Below are 19,971 nucleotides of genomic sequence, written 5' to 3'. Positions count from 1 at the left end.
GAATCGCTCTGAAATCTGCTCCAAAACCGCTAGCGTTTTGAGGATCTGCTAGCGGTTTTGGTGTGCACTGGGCCTAACAGTTTGATTCATAATCCATTCTGGAGATAAGCACAGTGTGTTTGTAGTGTAAGTGATACAAGAGAAGAGAAGTAGAATGGAGGGAGGAAGGGTAGTAGAGGGTCAGAATTGATGAGCAGATATCTATGAGTAGAATAGAGGCTCAGTGGGTACCACTACTGCATTTTAGTGCTGAGTCCTAGGCTTGAACATTGGCCAGGGCAAAATCTGCATGGAGTTTCTGTCTTCAGACACTTCAGACATTTCCTGCATCCTAAAAAACATACTAATAAGTCAACTGGTTTACCCCAAAACAATCCTATATTGAAAATATTAGACTATAACTGTGGTAGGGATTAGACTGTGAGCTCCTCTGAGGACAGTCAGTGACATGACTATGTACTCTGTAAAGTGCTTCAGGAGATGTCAGTGCTATATAAATAAACAATAATAATATGGTAGGACATTATACTATGACTATGGTAGGGTTAGATTGTGAGCTCCTCTGAGGACAGTCAGTGACATGACTATGTACTCTGTAAAGTGCTTCAGGAGATGTCAGTGCTATATAAATACATAATAATAATATGGTAGGACATTAGACTATGACTATGGTAGGATTAGATTGTGAGCTCCTCTGGGGACAGTCAGTGACATGACTATGTACTCTGTAAAGTGCTTCAGGAGATGTCAGTGCTATATAAATACATAATAATAATATGGTAGGACATTAGACTATGACTATGGTAGGATTAGATTGTGAGCTCCTCTGGGGACAGTCAGTGACATGACTATGTACTCTGTAAAGTGCTGCAGAAGATGTCAGTGCTATATAAATACATAATAATAATATGGTAGGACATTAGACTATGACTATGGTAGGATTAGATTGTGAGCTCCTCTGAGGACAGTCAGTGACATGACTATGTACTCTGTAAAGTACTGCAGAAGATGTCAGTGCTATATAAAGTACTGCAGAAGATGTCAGTGCTATATAAATACATGATAATAATATGGTCGGACATTACAGTTTGACTATGGTAGGGATGAAATTGTAAGCTCCAGTGAGCAGTCAGTGACATGACTATGTACTCTGTAAAGTGCTGAAGATGTCAGTGCTACATAAATACACAATAATAGTTTCAAATGCTACTGGCTCCCCTGAAGAGTGCTCAGACTAGTGTACATAGTTGTGCACATTGTTCCCCAAGTAGCAGTTGTTTGGTCAGAGAGACAGTGGGAGAGGGAGCATGAGCAGAGGGTAAGGGCAAGCAAAGTTAAGCTCCACACTCACCACAGTGACTGCAACACAGGAAGATGGATCCAGCGAGGTGTCCACTCATGACAAGCGTCCAGCGATTCATCTTCCTGCCAGCGGGTATGTGAGATGTCACGTGACATTACAGGACGGGCGCAAACGAGAAGTCAAGCGACCTCAGTACTTTACTTGATCCTCAGTGACGGTCACTTTTCACCACACAACGCTAAGCGATGTCACGACATCGTGTAAATGACTACTTGTCGCTCAAAAAAAAAAATTGATGAACATTGGGAAAATCGTTGGAAAAATCGTGAGGTGGTACATAGCATTAGAGAGAGGGCAAACAGACAGCATTAATGGAAATACATTATTATGCCATCTTCAATTATAAGTAGTGATGGATGTAATTACACACATTGCTTACATGTCCATTATCATTGTTTGAGCTTTAGATGCTGCCCTCCTATTCACTCACGCACAATGAAAGACAAAACCTGCAACCCCCACTGTGCCCATTACACACTTCAAACACTGTCCTGTTGAATTCAGGGAGAAGTGCAGGCTGTGTAGGGGAGAGGATCAGATGATCCATAGCTAGTCATGGCGAACCTCCTGACATCTAGACATGCAGACATTCTAGCAGAGCACACAGCTGTCTGCAGAGTTTACTGTTTGTTTGTTTGTTTGTCTCACTCCCTCTGCAGACTCAGTAACATTTGGGGGTAGGGCGCTGTCGCTGTCTCCTCTGTGGAGAGGCAGAGAACAGCTATAAGCCAGAGACACCTTCTTAGGGAGTATCTATAATTCTGAACTCTGAATGATTCTTTAGTGACTTAGCAGAAGGCTATTTGTGAAAAGAGCAGAGTAACCAAGCAGCTCAGGGTGACCCAAGCTACTAGGAATGTATAGGGGGATAAAAGGAACCAAATGCCCTCCTACTAAAAAAGCAAAGCTTGGTGTAATTTGCCTTCTTAAAACAGAAGGAAATCTTTTTCTCTCCAGTCCCTTACAACGGTCTTTCAGGACAGGAATTTTTATTTCCCCTTGGACTGACAGTAATTTATTGCGCCTTCCCCATCAAAGCCGCTCCAAGCCGCTGCCTGGGTGGTCAGTAGGTAAAGGCGCCCCTGGAAGAATGTGATGTGTCCGTGTTGGAGCCCCGCCCCCGCACAAGACAGCAACACAGCCCAGGAGAAGGGAAGTTTCTGCTCCAGAGTAGTGATGGAATTTCGGCTCTTTTCAGAGAATCGGCTGTTCTGAATCGGCTCCCATTAAAGAGACGGCTCTTACGGCTCTGAATCGGCTCTTCATTAAATATCACTAAACACCACTCAGAATCGGAGTAAAAGCCCCGCCCCCATCTCCATGACAATTCCAGACTGCTTCTCTGACTGGGGCAATCCCTCCTACTACTGCTCTGCTCCGCCCCATACACTCCTACAGGCTGCAAGAGGAGGACTACATCTCCCAACATGCCTCAGCGCCCTTTATTGCAGAGCAAAGCAGAGCTCTGTGGGGCGGCTGAGGCATCGGCTCTTTCAAAACTGAGAACCGGCTCTTGTCGTTCGCAGCAAAGAGCCGGCTCGTTCGCGAACGACCCATCACTACTCCAGAGATGATAAGCTGCATGCACAGGCAGAAGAAAAGGTATGCAGGCAGGCTGCTAAGAACACTTCCTGTCCTGTGTGCAGACTCCCAGTACTGTTATAGCTGCTAGAATGTGCCCTGCTCTTTTGATACTAGAGTTTTCTTTGAAAGCTGGTTAGGCTGTAGGCTGGTAAAGCTGTAAACCTGTGCTTTAGTGCTGTGCTGTCTTTCCCTCTCTGTTCCTCTGCCCCCTCTTCCATCTTATGCTGTCTCTACCCCTCTCTGTTCCTCTGCACTCTATTCCATTTTATGCTTGGCTTTGTTTGTTTACGTGTATTTTCTGGTGAAACGCTTCCACATTACAACTATTTTCTGACAACGCTGCCCCATTACGATTATTTTCTGGTGAAACGCTGCTGCCCTATAATTAATTTCTGGTGAAATGCTACTGCAATAAGTGTATTTTCTGGTGAAACGCTGCCACCTTACGAATATTTTCCGGTGAACTGCTGCTGCAATAAGTGTATTTTCTGGTGAAACACTGCCACATTACGATTATTCTCTGGTGAATTACGATTCTGAATTCCGATAATTACTATTATTTTCTGATGAAACACTGCCGCATTATGATTATTTTCTGGTGGAACGATGCTGCATTATGATTATTTTCCTGGGGGGGAGGGGCTTGGGGGGCGCCACAGGTTTTCACGCCTGGAGTGACAAAATGACTAGAGGCACCCCTGCTTAATGTGCACTGCTTCCTAGGAATTCCTATGCATACAACCTCGGCCCACACTGTGGCTCAAGGGATCAAGTTCCGATCCCTTCCTGGTGACAGCCCTTGTACGTTTATACATAACTAAAATTATTATTAATTCTATTATTATTACTAGGTTCAAGGTCTTATGAGGTCATCCAGTTAGATGATACAAGCAGATGCCTACATCATATCTGGAAATCCAAAGCAGTTCTATGAGCTACATACTGATAGAAGCCCAATATAAAGTACTCTTCAGATGGTATTTAATCTTTGAACAGATAGCCCAGTATGATATGAATGCTTATGTTCTTTAAGAGAATATATTCAAGTGAGCTCCTTTGCACACATCTTGAAGACCTAAGATCCAACATTTTTGGATACACGCTAGATTACAACCACCTCTGCTGAGAATCTATTGTGTGTACAGTGGCCCTCGATACCCTTTGTTGAATCCACAAGAGATCCTCCAACAAAAAGGTTTTATATTTAGATCTGTTTATAGAAAATTAGGTACTCCCCTGCCCATTGCCTAACACTAACCTCCCCTCTCCTTTGCCTCCCTGACACTAACATCCCATGTCCGGTGCCTAACACTAACCTGTCATCACTTGTGCCTGACACTGAGCTCCCTTCTCCTCTGCAAGCCTGTCACCAACCTCCCCTGTCCGATGACTAACACTAACCTCCTTCTCCTCTGCTTGCCTGACACTAACATCAGGGGTCTGATGCCTAAAATTAACCTGCCCTCTACTGAGCCTGACACGAACCTCTCCTCTCCTCTGCCAGCATGACACTAACCTCCCTTGTCTGATGGCAAACGCTAACCCTGTCCTCTCCTGTACCTGATATTAACCTCCGCTCTCCTCTTCTTGCCTGACACTAACCTCCCATCTCCTGTGCCTGAAAAACTAGCCTCCCCTGTCCTCTGTCTGCTTGACACTAACCTCCCCTCTCCTCTGCCTGCCACTAACCTACCCTCTCCTCTGCCTGCCTGACACTAACCTCCCTCATCCTCTTTTGCTGAAATTCTCAGACAGTAGACTGATACTGTCCATGATAAATACTAGGCCATTGAAAAACTGACTTTGGAATAGAACCTGTAGTGTAAAGTATCTATCACCACTCACAACCAGTTACAGCATCATTCAAACCCACCATGATCCATATATATTTCTAAACTGCTTTTTGCAGCACAAAACAACTGCTTGGCTGCTCAAATTACAGCTGTTCCAACTTTGATGTCCCCTTCTCAATGATCATCCTGATCAGACTTGTCTACAAAATTGATTGACCAATATAGATCAATTTTAGGATAAGCAGAAGATTTTATGAAATGAGAAATGATTGCATATAGCAAACACGGATTGGGACAACAGTGGATAGACAACATAATGATGAACAAGTGTGTCAGGACTTCAAATGAAGATCCTCAACTGAATAATAGGAGTCGATATTCCACCAATATTCTATTCAATTTTGTTGCAACCAGATAAAGCTGAATAAACAGTTAAAGGTCTCAGAAATGTGACAGAAACTTTAACCTAGGAATTTTTATGCAAACAGCTACAATAGGGCAGCCTCAGATATGTTTATTTAACTGCTAAAGCTCCTTGTTACACTAGCTGTGCACTAATCAGAAACTGACTGAATTCAATTGAACACTGTAGGTCCTATGTTTCACGTTGGCTCTCTTCCATTTCCAGAAAGTACATTTTTACAAAGTGTCAAGGCAAACACTTATCTAATTACATATTGTATAAAGACCCCTTTGCTGCAAGGAGCACATAGGCACATTGTTCATTCCCCATTCCTCTATGGGGCAAATGATCCTTTTAATACATCCTGGAGGAATACTAATATTTGGCCCAGTATTCAGTGTATTTCAGGAAAAGGTTTGGCTGTTTCCAGAACTACAATAGGAGGTCTGGACTAATTACCGAACATGTGTAAATTAATATATGGAAGGTGGCCAGGAAACAGTGATTTTATTGTGGGATGAAGTCTCGTAAAGCAACAATGCCTTGCCAAGAATTTGAGACAAAAAGAAAATTATTCTCACAAATGTTCAGCATAGTCTAGCTTCCTAGTGCAATGCTCCCTGATGGAATGAAGTATTTAATCACAAATTAGAGCTGTCTGTACAAACTGATCTATGTTTTACTTCTGCTTGCCTGTACCAGAGGCACTGCCAAGCTTCCAAAAATTTCCTTTTTGAAGCATGCCATTCCTTTGGGTTTATTATTTCACTTAGTCTTTTTATATTTCATATTTTACAAGCAGACATTTGTATTATTTAAAGCAACTGAAGAGAGTTTGCTTCTTCCTGTTATGAACTCCAGTGAATTACTGTCTTAAAAAAAGGTTCCAATAGTAACGAGAACAAAGGCAAGACTGAGATTTCTTTACAGAAAAATATACAGAAAAATACACTTTAAATGAAATAAAAAAACAGCTATGAAAGCTGAAGTGAGACACAGCCAGTAAGAAAAAGGTGCGGCCACAATAGGTCAGTAGTCCAGTGACATACAAATGGGTCAGCGTACACATTTCCCAAATAAACACTTGGGCAACAGCATGTCCCCAAAATGAGAACTAGGCTGGCAGTCCTCCCAGAGAGCATAATTAGTATGCCAAAGTGAAAGATCAGACCCCGTGACAACCCCTCTAACAGGCTGCATCCCATCACAGCACCCCATGAAAGCTCCCTATGAAAGTCCTCAGTAATACACTCCATGAGGAACTCTAGTAAAACATTGCAACCTCTTGCTCTGTATTATCCTGCTGTTACTGGCTGGCAAAGGGTTGTAGTACTTGATGGGTGATAGTCAACACTCTTCAGCCCAATCGGCATTCATCTCAGCTGTGCAGCATCTCACGCCCACATCTTCAGTGACTAAACAGTGGGACTGTCAATAGGATAAAGCCAGGAGATACCACACCACTGGGCTGAAGAGCACTGAGACATACAACTCCTATCACTCTGCACCAACTAGTGACAGCAGATATATATATATATATATATATATATATATATATATATATATATTATACAGTATACATGCATATACACACAACCGCGGTCTCACCCAATACTACATCCTGCGCTTGTAGTGGCAAGTGAGCAGCTCCATGTGTCCCTGTAGGAGGCAGCCATTGGGCTGGTGCATCATATCAGCAGCTTCCGCCTCCCTCTAGTCAGGCTGATCCTGGTCATAAAGTTTAGGTATGAATCTAAGATATTTTAAAGGACCACTGAAGTGAGAGGTATATGGAGGCTTCCATATTTATTTCCTTTTAAGCAATACCAGTTGCCTGGCTAGCCTGTTGATCCTTTGCCTCTAATAAGTTTAGGCATAGACCCTGAACCAGCATGCAGCAGATCAGATGTTTCTGACATTATTGTCAGATCTGACCAGATTAGCTGCATGCTTGTTTCAGGTGTGATTCAGACAGTACTGGAGCCAAATAGATCAGCAGGGCTGCCAGGCAACTGGTATAGTTTAAAAGGAAATAAATATGGCAGCCTCCATATTCCTCTCACTACAGTTGTCCTTTAAGCACAGTGATATATGAAATTAATGATATGGAGGCTGCCATATTCATTACCTTTAAAATACAAGTATTCAGGCTATTCTGATGTTCATCTGCCTCTAATACTTTTAGCCATAGACCCTGAACAAGCTTATGCATATCCGGTGTTTCTGACATTTACGCCAAACCTAACAAAATTAGCTGGTTTTTTTTTTGTGTGCGATTCAGACAAAACTGCAGCCAAAAAGATTATCAGGACTGCCAGGCAACTGGTATAGTTTAAAAGGAAATAATTATGGCAGTCTCCATATACTTCTCGCTTCAGAGCACTGCACTCTTTATCTTCTGAAACCCATACCACAAGCCATCCCTGCCATACCCAAGACATGCTTCTGGTTCCCTGCAGGTCATGCAAGCACTTTCAAATCATTATCAGTATATCATTTCTTCATGGACCTTACTTTGTCCACAGGGGCACTGGTATGATAAAACTGTATGATATGAGAGGAAAGCATTTATTCTTTTTGGTCATTGTCCAAAGGTAAAAAAAATAAATAAAAAATAAAACATTTGCTACTTGTCCAAAATATACAATGGTAGCTGCCCCATTCCTAATACAACAGTAACACTTAAAGGGTACTTGAGCTGACATGTGGCATGATGACAGGATAATCATGGTTATGTTAACTGCCAGGCATGCAACTACTTGTGCTTGGAGGTACCAGGAGGTCAGGAACCGAAAAGACACAAAGAATACCAGTAGTAGTAGAGTAGCCAATAGTGTAGTATGTAAAAGTCTTGGGTGTAAGTAGAGAGTCTTTACCCACAATTTTCTGGTTGCAAATTGCTGCAACCACCTATATAGCATGCAAGGGATTCTTAGCCCCTGCTCAAACTAGGCTGATTGCCCGGGCAGTCATTCTCTTTGGCTTATAAAAAAATTACTGGGAGTGGGAGGTACTAATCTAAAATTACAACCTCATTCAACATGTGTAAAATTTCATAGATAAAAAGTGGTCGGAGTTGCCTCAGTAGGATAAAATGATTTATAAAGAAAAAAAAAAAAAAAAAAAAAAAAAAAAACGTATAGCAAAAACGTATTGAAATGCTTACCATTTTAGAGGAACCATCCGCCAAACATAGACTGAAAAATTATTTTATTGCATTTACAAAGACTGGACACCGTTTCATGAGTGTCCCTTGCTTCCTCAGGTCAATGGTAGCAACAATATGTCCAAAGTGCACGGTGGCGTAGTGGTTAGCTCTCTCGCCTTGCAGCGCTGGGTCCCTGGTTCGAGTCCCAGCCAGGGCACTATCTGCAAAGAGTTTGTATGTTCTCTCCGTGTCTGCGTGGGTTTCCTCCGGGCACTCCGGTTTCCTCCCACATTCCCAAAAACATACAGATAAGTTAATTGGCTCCCCCTAAAAAATGGCCCTAGACTACAGTACTTACACTACATAATATAGGCATATGGCAATGGTAGGGATTAGATTGTGAGCTCCTTTGAGGGACAGTTAGTGACAAGATATATATATACATTGTACAGCGCTGCGTAATATGTCGGCGCTATATAAATACTAAATAATAATAATAATAATAAAGTGGCTGAGATGAGCGATATGAATGAGCACCTGAGGAAGCATGAGACCCCCGAAAAATGCATTGCCCAGTTTTTTCATTGCAATAAAATAAAATAATTTTTCAGGCTAATTAAGTTTGACTAATGGTTGTTTTGAAAAGATTGGATTTCCATTACTTTAGTTTTAAATAATTACATACTTCTTGGGTGTCTCTAACCACCTCCTTTATACAAATAACTAGGCTGTGCTTCCTTTTTTCCTTCTATGCCTGGAAGAAATAAACATTCAGATATGCAAGTAACAGTTTCTCTGTAGTCGGGACCTAGTCAGACTATAGTATAACCCTCACTGATTAGCTATAAATCTCTTGCCTGGAAGAGAACAGTGCAGGGGACAGATCTATTAAAAAAAAAGTCAATATTTTATAGGTTGTGCTTTAAACTCTGTCAGACAGTGTGAAAGACTTTCATTCAGCTGGGACAAAGAGAAAAAAAAGCCAGTAACAGGATAGACACAATTGTCTATGTAATCAGTTTTTTTCTCAGTTCAGGATTGATTTAAGACTGGGAAGAAGGAGCGTGCTAATCAGGATACTCCAAGGCATTGGAAAGTGAGGAAAGTGCTTCTGTAGCTGGTGCACTCTGGAATGCCAGTTGGTAACAATCTGGCGCACATCCATGATCTATTCATTTACAACTGCTGTACCTTCCTAGGGCACACTGAGATATAGATAACTCAATCTGATAATGTGTCTTTCAGCTGCTCTCTTATACGGTGAACTTACATTTAGGGCCCGTTTCCACCAGGAGCAGTGCAATGCGGCTACATAGCCGCATCGCACCACAGTTGTGCTGAAACGCATGCACGGCAATGGAAGAGTTTCCACTGTGTGCATGTTGTGCGGAGCAATCCAAGAATCTGCAGCATGCCGCAGATTCTCGCTCGGCCGCATCCCATCTCCTCAACTAACTTCCGCATCCGGAGATGCGGAAGTGATGCGATGTGGCTAGGTCGCCGCATTTGCATCATTTTGTAGTGGAATCGGGCCCTAAGCCACACTCCTAGATCTGGCAGCAAACATGGGGGCAGGGTGGGTATTCCCCTTTCGGAACACGTCCTTTAACCACTCACCTTTATGCGTCTACTTTCAATTTCATCTGTCCATATCTACTCTCAATACCACTACCAGATTGCAGTCATCTACATCCACCGGTAGATGGATGCCTCTTCTTTTATAGGCCACTTTTCTGCAGGTCTTCTCCATTGATATTCCCTCCATCATTATTGTGGCAACTAGGGATGATCAGTGAGATGCAAATACAGAGTTCATGCAGGATTGTGTAAATTGTGTGCAAATTTATGCAGCTTGAAAATGGACCAATTTAAATCTTGGTGGAACTTGATTGGTCCATTTTCAAGCTGCAAAAGTTTGCATACAAAATTCACATAATCCTGCATGAACTCAAAATTATGTGCAACTTCCATAACCCAAGTAGACATAGTCAATGAGATGCAAATAATTCCAAATTGATGCAGGCTTAAAAAACTGAAATTGCACATTTTTTTTGCAGCTTATAGGTGGACCTATCAAATTCCACCTTGGCCATTTTCAAGTTTGCATGCAAAATTTGCATAATTCTGCATTAATGCAGAATTAGCATCTTATTGACCATATATTATTTCCATAGACCAACAGTGCCACTAACACTAAGTTTCTCTCACCTCCTCCTTTGACCTCTCCCAGTGGTCCCCTACCTCCACTTAAAGATTGCCATGCTCTAGACCTCATCTTTACTCAGCTCCACCTCAGGCTTTGAAAATTTTACATTTCCACTGTGAAAATACAACCTTGTAATGTTCACATTTTGTTCTTCTGTTTCCCCCTCCCCATGCGAAGGGAATGCATATTTTCTGACAGCAAGCACATACTGCAAGCAGACGCAAATGTCAAGCAAGTATAATGCTTTGAATAAGCACATTGTCCTGACCCACCATGCGTTAAACTTCCAAATGCATGTAAAAGGATGGACAGCAGTTAATACAGACACTCCTTAGTGCAGTTTTTTTTTTCTTAGAGTGAGCTGCAGCACCTGTACTGCCTTGCATAATGTCACTAGGTGCTGGAGCTAAACACAAAAACTTCTTAAGGTGCGTATACATGTCCAACTTTATGCCCGATTTTGTAGTTTGGATCGGTCATTTGAATGACTTGTCAGGCAAACATGTTTAAACGTCACGTTCACACGTCCAACAAAATCGGCCGCCAAACTAATTTACATGTCATCTGACAGACTGGACGTTAAGTCATAAAAGACGTGTGTCATCCAGTTAAAGGAAATCCTGGTATCCTGCACCTCTACACGCATGCGCAGACGTATTAGTTCGTACACATGTACAGACCTGACAGCTGTTTGAACAACAGTTGGTCCAACTGATTTACCAAGCGGTTTGGGAAAAAACGGCTGTTATCAGTCATGCGACTGCAAGTATACACGTCCAACTTGTTGTTCAAACGACAAGTTGGTTGGAAAAGTTGGACTTGTGTATGCGCCTTTACCCCTGGATGTATACAATATTAATTTGTGCTGTCTCTATTCTCTTTCTGAGCAGTACACAAATGGTCACGGCTCTCACACCACAAGAAAAAATGGTATGGTAAACAATGTTCATACAAAAAGTGGTAGTTCTATAATGTAGTTTGTGAACTTCATAAATCAACCATTACAATTTGAAAAAAAAAAAATTTAAACAAACTATCCCAAATTGCATCCCCATAATGTGTTATTCCTATGGGCTGGTATAAAGTGCTTATTGTGTATAGAAAGTGCCCTGTGCCAAATCCGAGCATGATTAGATAAAACTTTTTTTTTTTTTTAAACTGGTTTATAAAAACAGAGCATCATAGCCTCATTCACATGGCCGTGGTCCTTTAGTCAGGCTGCTGGAAGCAAGTCAATTACCAAAAAGAAAGATTCCCAACATGGCTTTGCTTTACAGGTCAGATGCATCACTTACAAGGTAGTTCACATTTATACAGATGAAATGCAGATTTTTGTATTGGTCTGGAGTACGGTTATAATATTGTTATATAGAGATGACAATTCCTTGTGCATCACCTCATGTCTTCTTTTAATAGTAAGGCCATGCTCAGAGTGGGCGTTGCATTCCCTCTGACTACAGGAACACAACGGATCAGGAAAGCACACTCCACGTTTCCCATGCATTGTGTCAGGTACAATGAAGCACAAAGTCACAGTCAATCAATGCTTCACAGCTACACTTAACGCAAGCTTTTTATAGTTAGTTGCTATGCCGCAACGGTCCCGCCGCACTGTGGTGCATTGCAGTGCACTAAGACACGTTACAAAGCGAACGTTACACCACACCACTGTGAATGTGGCCGGACAGTTACAAAATATTTAGCTGTGCTGGTTTATCCTAGGCTTTCTCAAACTAGACTCTTAAGATTCAGTTACAGAATCTATATAAACATAAAACAGCTGATAAGCGAAAAAAAAAAAGTTTAAGACACTGCAAAATATGGTGACTGATTACAAATTCAGTCTTAAATTTATTTATTCCAAATATAATACACAATTTATTATGTAAACTGATAACAACAAAAGACCAACACAGTGAGAATGCAATCTTCATATAATTCAGCAGCAGAACAATGAGGTTCTCCTCACCAGCTCCTATTCTGAAAATCCACTCTACTGGTAAAACTCAAAAAAAATTACAATATTGTGCAAATGTTCATTTATGTCAGTAGTCCAGCTTAAAAAGTGAAACTAATACTGTATATGAAATAGATTCCATAGATGCAAAGCGAGATATTTCAAGCTTTTGTTATATTTTTTATGTTTATGGCTTACAGCTAATGAAAACCCCAAAATAAAAATCTCAAAAATTACAATATTGTGAATAGGTTCAATATTCTAGGTTCAAAGTGTCAAAGGAAATTCAGCTAATCAATCCAAAACACCTGCAAAGGGTTCCTGATCCTTTAAATGGTCTCTCAGTCTGGTTCAGAATTACTGACATAAATTAACTTTTACATGGTTTTCTACTTTTGAGTTTCACCTGTATATCCCAGCCTGACGCCAGACTAATGTTTTACGTGGCTGATAATAGTTTTCTGAAGATGTCCATCATGAAAAGAATAATTGTTACCCCAAGAATGTGCCATGCTGCTGTTTAATAGTGGAAAGCCAATGTATTATAATAACTTAATAGGTCAGCGCTTCCCAGTTATAAACCTTAAGATGGATCCTGCGCTACACAGACACAATAGGGCCACAGGCTCAGTCTTGCATCGGAGTGTATGACATCTAGAAAACTCGCCGATCTCACTCTTCAAACTTCTTTGTTCCTTTTAGTTATCCCAATGGCATAATAGCAGGCATTTGGGAGTGGAGCTGGCTCATCGTAGTTCAAGAAAATCTGGAATGGCTGCCTAAATAATTGGATAATCACATGTACAATTCTAGGTTACCGTTAGATGAACGATTTGCCATGGAAAGTGTATAAATTGCAAAACATGACTATGCAAATTGCAGGGGAATGACATAATCCCAGACTTTCTCCTTATGTGTCCTTCAGTAGGGTAACAGAAAATGTCACAATGAGATATAAAAAAAATTATATGTATATATAAAGGATCATGAACAGTTAGTTGATCTAAGACTTTTGTATTAAACTCAAACCTAAAGAAGAAACATCTACAGAAAATGGGCTACAAATGATGCTTTTCATTAGAAAACAAAAATAAAATGAATGAATGCAGCCATTGCGCCTCCTGTTACTCTTCTCCCGCTGGCAAGTTATCCTCAATCCTTCGGATAAATTTCATTCTGATTTCTGTAACGCTGTCACCTTTCAATGTGTCCTGAACAAATTTTACATCAACAGCCATTTGTACCTGCAAGACAATTCATAAATTTAGCACAAGACAATGGAAAATTATCAACTAATTAAAGCAAACACAGAAAGAGAAAAAAGGTACAGACAGTTGAGGGGAGTCAGGTGACAGGAGTGAAAATGCTGCTGAGACTTGTTACAAATTGCTACAACATTCGCTATTAATTGCATTACAGTCCCCACACTTGCTTATATCATCAACAACCACCTGCTGACTTTGTAGTGACAGAAATTCAGAAACTGTATCTTTTTTGCCTGAGACACAGTTGCTAGACAACTATGTATCACCTGTGTGATAAAAAATAATAGCATGGTGGTATCCTCTTTAGATTATCTTACTTTACCACTCTGTTTGCTGCAGCATCGTGCCGGTTGTACAATTCTTCTAGAACTCCCTCAGTCTCTGCGCTCCTACAGCAAAGTAGTGGCCATAAACAAGCAAAGTTTTCCTGAGAATGGGTACGTTCAAGAACCACGCATGCCCAAGTAAAAGGAACCACTCATGAATGGAGGAAAGAAGGTGGGCACACAGTTACTTTTACTGGACATGTGTGGTTTGTCAACTCGCAAATGCTCAGTAAAGTGTGCCAGCTCATGGCCATGTCTGGACTGCGGGAGTGCAGCTGAACAATGAAGGACTTCTGGCCAAGGCAAAAGGAAAAGAGAAGAGTGGAGAACCAGAACAATGCTAGAGAAAACCAGGAGCGTAAAAAGGTAAATTAATCCAAAAAGACTGCACCATACTATTGGATTTTAAAACAGATTTTCACTTAAAGTGTGCTCATTAAAGCAAATCTTAAGCAAACATAAACTTATGAAATAATTGTATGTGTAGTACAGATAATAAATATAACATTAGCAAAGAAAGTCTCATTATCAGTTATACAGTACAGCTTTATTTATAACATTGCATAATACTGTCACAGTTGAATCTTAGCATCCACACAGTGTATTTTAAGCTTTAAAACAAAGCAGAGCTAATTACACTTGGAACTTTCCTCCAGTAAAATCTTATCTAAAGCTGTCTCTCACTGTTCCTTGGCTAAGTAAAGAGAACCCAAGGTGGTTTTGGGGGTGGGGGGAGAGCAGATGGGACACAGAGGCTTGTTCTCTGCCTCTGTTCCCCACACCGCTGCTCTCTGCCCCCACAATTAGTGACAATATTTGTCGCCATCTCTGAGATAAAACATGGTGGAGAGGGATTCCCTGTTTAAAACGCCCACCAGGCGTTCCTGCAGGGTTTCCAGAGCGGCCATTGGGCAGCTCTCTCTCCCTGGCCACGTCCCTTGCCGCTCCCCGCACGCTATGAATGAGAGACGTAGTCGCTCATTCCAGCATTGTGACCCAGAGGTCACGAAAGTGAAAGTGGGCCCTTGCGGCGTTTTTTGCGGCTACCTGATCCGCTCAGCCCCCCGGATCCGGTAACGTTTTAGTTTAATCTCTGAGCTCACCTCGGGCTCTCTTTAAGCTCTTCAGAAAATAGGACCGAGTTGGACCAAGTACAGAGGCTTGCAAAAGTATTCGGCCCCCTTGAAGTTTTCCACATTTTGTCACATTACTGCCACAAAGATGAATCAATTTTATTGGAATTCCACATGAAAGACCAATACAAATTGGTGTACACATGAGAAGTGGAACGGAAACCATACAGGATTCCAAACATTTTTTTACAAATAAATAACTGTAAAGTGGGGTGTGCGTAATTATTCAGCCCGCTTTGGTCTGAGTGCAGTCAGTTGCCCATAGACATTGCCTGATGAGTGCTAATGACTAGATAGAGTGCACCTGTGAGTAATCTAATGTCAGTACAAATACAGCTGCTCTGTGACGGCCTCAGAGGTTGTCTAAGAGAATATTGGGAGCAACAACACCATGAAGTCCAAAGAACATACCACGCAGATCAGGGATAAAGTTATTGAGAAATTGAAAGCAGGCTTAGGCTACAAAAAGATTTCCAAAGCCTTGAACATACCACGGAGCACTGTTCAAGCGATCATTCAGAAATGAAAGGAATGTGGCACAACTGTAAACTTACCAAGACAAGGCCGTCCACTTAAACTCAAAGGCCGAACAAGGATAGCGCTGATCAGAAATGCAGTCAAGAGGCCCATGGTGACTCTGGACAAGCTGCAGAGATCTACAGCTCAGGTGGGGGAATCTGTCCATAGGACAACTATTAGTCATGCACTGCACAAAGTTGGCCTTTATGGAAGAGTGGCAAGAAGAAAGCCATTGTTAACAGAAAAGCATAAGAAGTCCCGTTTGCAGTTTGCCACAAGTCATGTGGGGGACACAGCAAACATGTGGAAGAAGGTGCTCTGGTCAGATAAGACCAAAATTGAACTTTTGGGCCAAAATGCAAAACGTTATGTGTGGCGGAAAACTAACACTGCACATCACTCTGAACACACCATCCCCACTGTCAAATATGGTGGTGGCAGCATCATGATCTGGGGGTGCTTCTCTTCAGCAGGGACAGGGAAGCTGGTCAGAGCTGATGGGAAGATGGATGGAGCCAAATACAGGGCAATCTTGGAAGAAAAGCTCTTGGAGTCTCCAAAAGACTTGAGACTGGGGCGGAGGTTCACCTTCCAGCAGGACAATGACCCTAAACATAAAGCCAGGGCAACAATGGAATGGTTTAAAACAAAGCATATTCATTTGTTAGAATGGCCCAGTCAAAGTCCAGATCTAAATTAAATCTAAAATCTGTGGCAAGATCTGAAAACTGCTGTTCACAAACGCTGTCCATCTAATCTGACTGAGCTAGAGCTGTTTTGCAAAGAAGAATGGGCAAGGATTTCAGTCTCTAGATGTGCAAATCAGGTAGAGACATACCCTAAAAGACTGGCAGCTGTATTTGCAGCAAAAGGTGGTTCTACAAAGTATTGACTCAGGGGGTTGAATAATTACACACACCCCACTTTGAAGGTTTTTTTTTTAATGTTTGGAATCATGTATGATTTTCATTCCACTTCTCACGTGTACACCACTTTGTATTGGTCTTTCACGTGGATTTCCAATAAAATTTATTCATTTTTGTGGCAGTAATATGACAAAATGTTGAAAACTTCAAGGGGGCCCGAATACTTTTGCAAACCACTGTAAGTAGACTAGCTCAGAGAAGCTCTTTTGCATAGATGATAACTCAAGTAGTTTTAGGGCCCTTTACCACTAGCAACCGCTAGCGTTCGCGCTCACCGCTAGCGATTGTGATTCAGCAAAAGGAAAAAAAATTCCCGGCAATTTCCCCGACGTTTGCGATCGCGATTTTGCTATGCTATGCACTGAATGGCAAAATCGCGGCAAAAATCGTTCCGTGGCCCGATCGCGATTAAGTAAAAAAGGAATCGCGGTAGTGGAAATTACCTACCGCGATTACTATGTTAAAAAGCAAACCGTAGCGATTTTAAAATCACTAGCGGTTTGCGGTTTTGCGATTAGGCAATCGCAAACGCTGTAGTGGAAAAGGGCCCCAACTCTTCCTGCACTGGAAAAAAAAATTGAGATTCTATTCTTTGCTATTAATGTCCTATTTGCTATCTGTACTACACATACAATTCAATATCTCCCAAGTTTATTTTCGCTTCAGATTTTCTTCGTGTTAGCCTTGTACAGCTCCATGCAGTGCAGCACTATGGCCATAGATACCTCACTTCTCTGCTCCCTCCTACTTTCATGGAGATTTTCCAAAATGTCTAATCACCTTCAACTGATAAACTGCCTACATTAATTGATCGTATATGTTGGGTTGCAATAGGTGTATGGCTAATTTAATCAAAGTGATCAAACTGGCCAGAAAACGTAGTAAGCCTATCCAGAAGCTTCACTCTATCAAGCAAGTATCTCACTTTTTTAGGGTACACTTTAAGGCTGGATTCATAGTAGTAAGTTGCAATTTAAGTTGTGAACTGCAATGGAGACTGGACAGAGACTTTAATTCAAAGCCTGCTTGCGGCGAGTTAGAATAACGCGAGCAGTTACAACACAGTACTGTGAACAGCCCCATAGAACTGATTGGGCAGTGAGTTAGCATGCAGAATTATTCTGCAAGGCCACTGAGCATGAACTAACCCTGAGCGTTATCTTAGACAAAGGGTCTGGACACAGTGTTGAAGTGTAATTATTTTTCTTCAATGTAATAGGCTGATTTTTGTAAGGGTGACAACAAATATGTCCAGACACATCCAATCCAAATCTGGACTCGACCCTTCTCAGTGAAATCTTCAATATTTTATTTGTAATACCAAAGCTGATCCCCCTGTTACGAATGATACCCTTGATTTATTCGGGGGGGGGGGGGGGAGGGGGGCTGGGGTTGTCGGTCAGGGGGGGGGGGGGGGTTGCGTAGTGGTAGATTAAGGACGGCAATTTTGAAACCGATTTGTATCGTAAAAATACTGATAAAATGGCTTCTTGTTGGCATTGCCACCCGAGGCCATTGATCAATGGGCTACCTAAGAGCCAATATATACGTTTAAAAAGGATTACATCCAACGACGAACTTTATTGGAAACAGGCAAGGCTACTCACCCAAGATTTTATTAAAAGAGGGTATAGTGAGAAAAGATGTGAGGAATTGGCAGTGGAGGTTGGCGAGATGGATAGAGAAGCACTAAGAACAGATGGTGTACATGATATAGAAAGTGACACTAATGTGAATCTCATCACTACATTTTGCAGGGAGTCCGCAATTTTGCATGACACAGTTATGCAGTTTTGGCCATTGGTGGAGGCGGATTCCCAGCTTGTCAAGATCTGTCCCACGCCCCCGAAATTAGTTTATCGTAAGGGTAAGTCTATCAAGGACCAATTAGTTAGAGCAGACATAGGGAGATCTACGCTGCCCCGCCAAATGTTTTTAAGTACCCAGAGAAAGGGGACTTACCTGTGCCTCAGTTGTCAGCACTGTAATGGGATCATTAAAGGTCCCCAGACACAGAACTCACGGTCAGTCAAACCAATACCGATCAGAGATTATGCGACGTGTGACTCTAGCGGCGTTGTATATTTGATCAGATGTCCGTGCGGTCTTTCCTATGTGGGCCAGACCTCAAGGGACATTAAAACGAGGCTCAATGAGCATAAAAGCAATATACGCCACTATGAGTCCCTAAAGGTGCGTACACACATGCAACTATAGTCATTTGAAACGATCGTTCCCCGATCATTTCAAACGACGATCGTTTAAAAAAAAAAAAGCAGCAAATGACCATTAAGTCTAACGACGGACGAGCTAGATCGTTAAAAACTAACGATCTAGCTTGGCGGATTTTTTCTGACGACGATCGTTTGCAAAAGTAGTACATTGTTGGAAACGGTCGTTCGTACTAGGCTTGGCATGCGCATTTTGCTATTTCTCCATGGAACTTTTCAACTTTTCATTTTTATGCGCAAGCGCAATAGTTGCTTTACGTGATGTAACGTTCATTCTAACGATCAGATCGTTACCTTTAAAAACTAACTTTACTTAGGTCATTCTTTCGTCAATTAAAAGTTCGTTCGTCTTTCACAACGAACGATCGTTGTAGTATGTGTATGTAGCTTTAGAAAGAAGCGGGAGGTAGAGGGGAAAAAGAGGGAGTATCCCCTAGCAAAGCATTTCAATGAGTTTGGCCACAACGTGAGTCAATTCCGGTGGCAGGTGCTGGAAGTGGTCCAGCACCATGAAGGTTAGGGCTGCACGATTTTAGGAAAAAAATGAAATTGCGATTTTTTTTCTCAAACTGAGATTTCGATTTTCTTCACGATTTTCTTCAAATCGAGCTTTAGCACTAAATTCACAATGCCCCCAGTATAGTTTAGCCAGGTAAGCGCCTCCAGTATAGTTGCCCCAGTATAAGATCCTGCTATAAATAAAGAACATTTTGATGACAATTGAGGCAGACTGTGTACGAGAGAACTTGTTAATCTGGCCATAGAGCTTCCAGCAGGGTAATAGTTAAAGTGCAGAGTATCATAAATAACAGTGAGAGAAGGCTGAGGAATGTGAGAAGGGCAATGAGGGGTAGGAGTGGGTGATCTATTACCTTCAGACAGTCACCCGCAGCATCGAGACAGAACATCAGCGCTCCGGCATTAAGGAAGTGTAGGGAGAGGGACAGAAAACCATCTCTGCTTCTATAAGCAAGTGTGCAGAGAGGGAGACATCTGTGTACGGAGCACAGAAGTGGGGCTCAGGGGTGCCAGGACAGGAAAGAGTTCGGAGCCCTTCCTAATAGTCTAACCTTACAGCGCTGCCTTTCCACCTGGCCAGCTCTCGTCACTTTCAGCA

The 19,971-nt window shown here is 41.8% G+C and overlaps 1 protein-coding gene across 1 annotated transcript in view; it reads right to left on the bottom strand.

Annotated features, from left to right (window-relative positions):
- Positions 1 to 12,316: 12,316 nt before the first annotated feature.
- TRAPPC3 (trafficking protein particle complex subunit 3) overlaps positions 12,317 to 19,971 on the bottom strand; it is a 39,125-nt gene continuing 31,470 nt past the window's right edge. Inside the window, exon 5 of the mRNA XM_068269076.1 lies at positions 12,317 to 13,698. Within this exon, the coding sequence (XP_068125177.1) occupies positions 13,579 to 13,698 (120 nt within the window). The 3' untranslated portion in view covers positions 12,317 to 13,578. The remainder of the gene's footprint in view (positions 13,699 to 19,971) is intronic.

The sequence above is a fragment of the Hyperolius riggenbachi genome, chromosome 2, assembly GCF_040937935.1.
Source record: "Hyperolius riggenbachi isolate aHypRig1 chromosome 2, aHypRig1.pri, whole genome shotgun sequence".
Lineage (NCBI taxonomy): Eukaryota > Metazoa > Chordata > Amphibia > Anura > Hyperoliidae > Hyperolius > Hyperolius riggenbachi.
The sequence above is the reverse complement of the archived record's forward strand: the minus strand, read 5'-3'. Positions and strand labels throughout refer to the sequence as shown.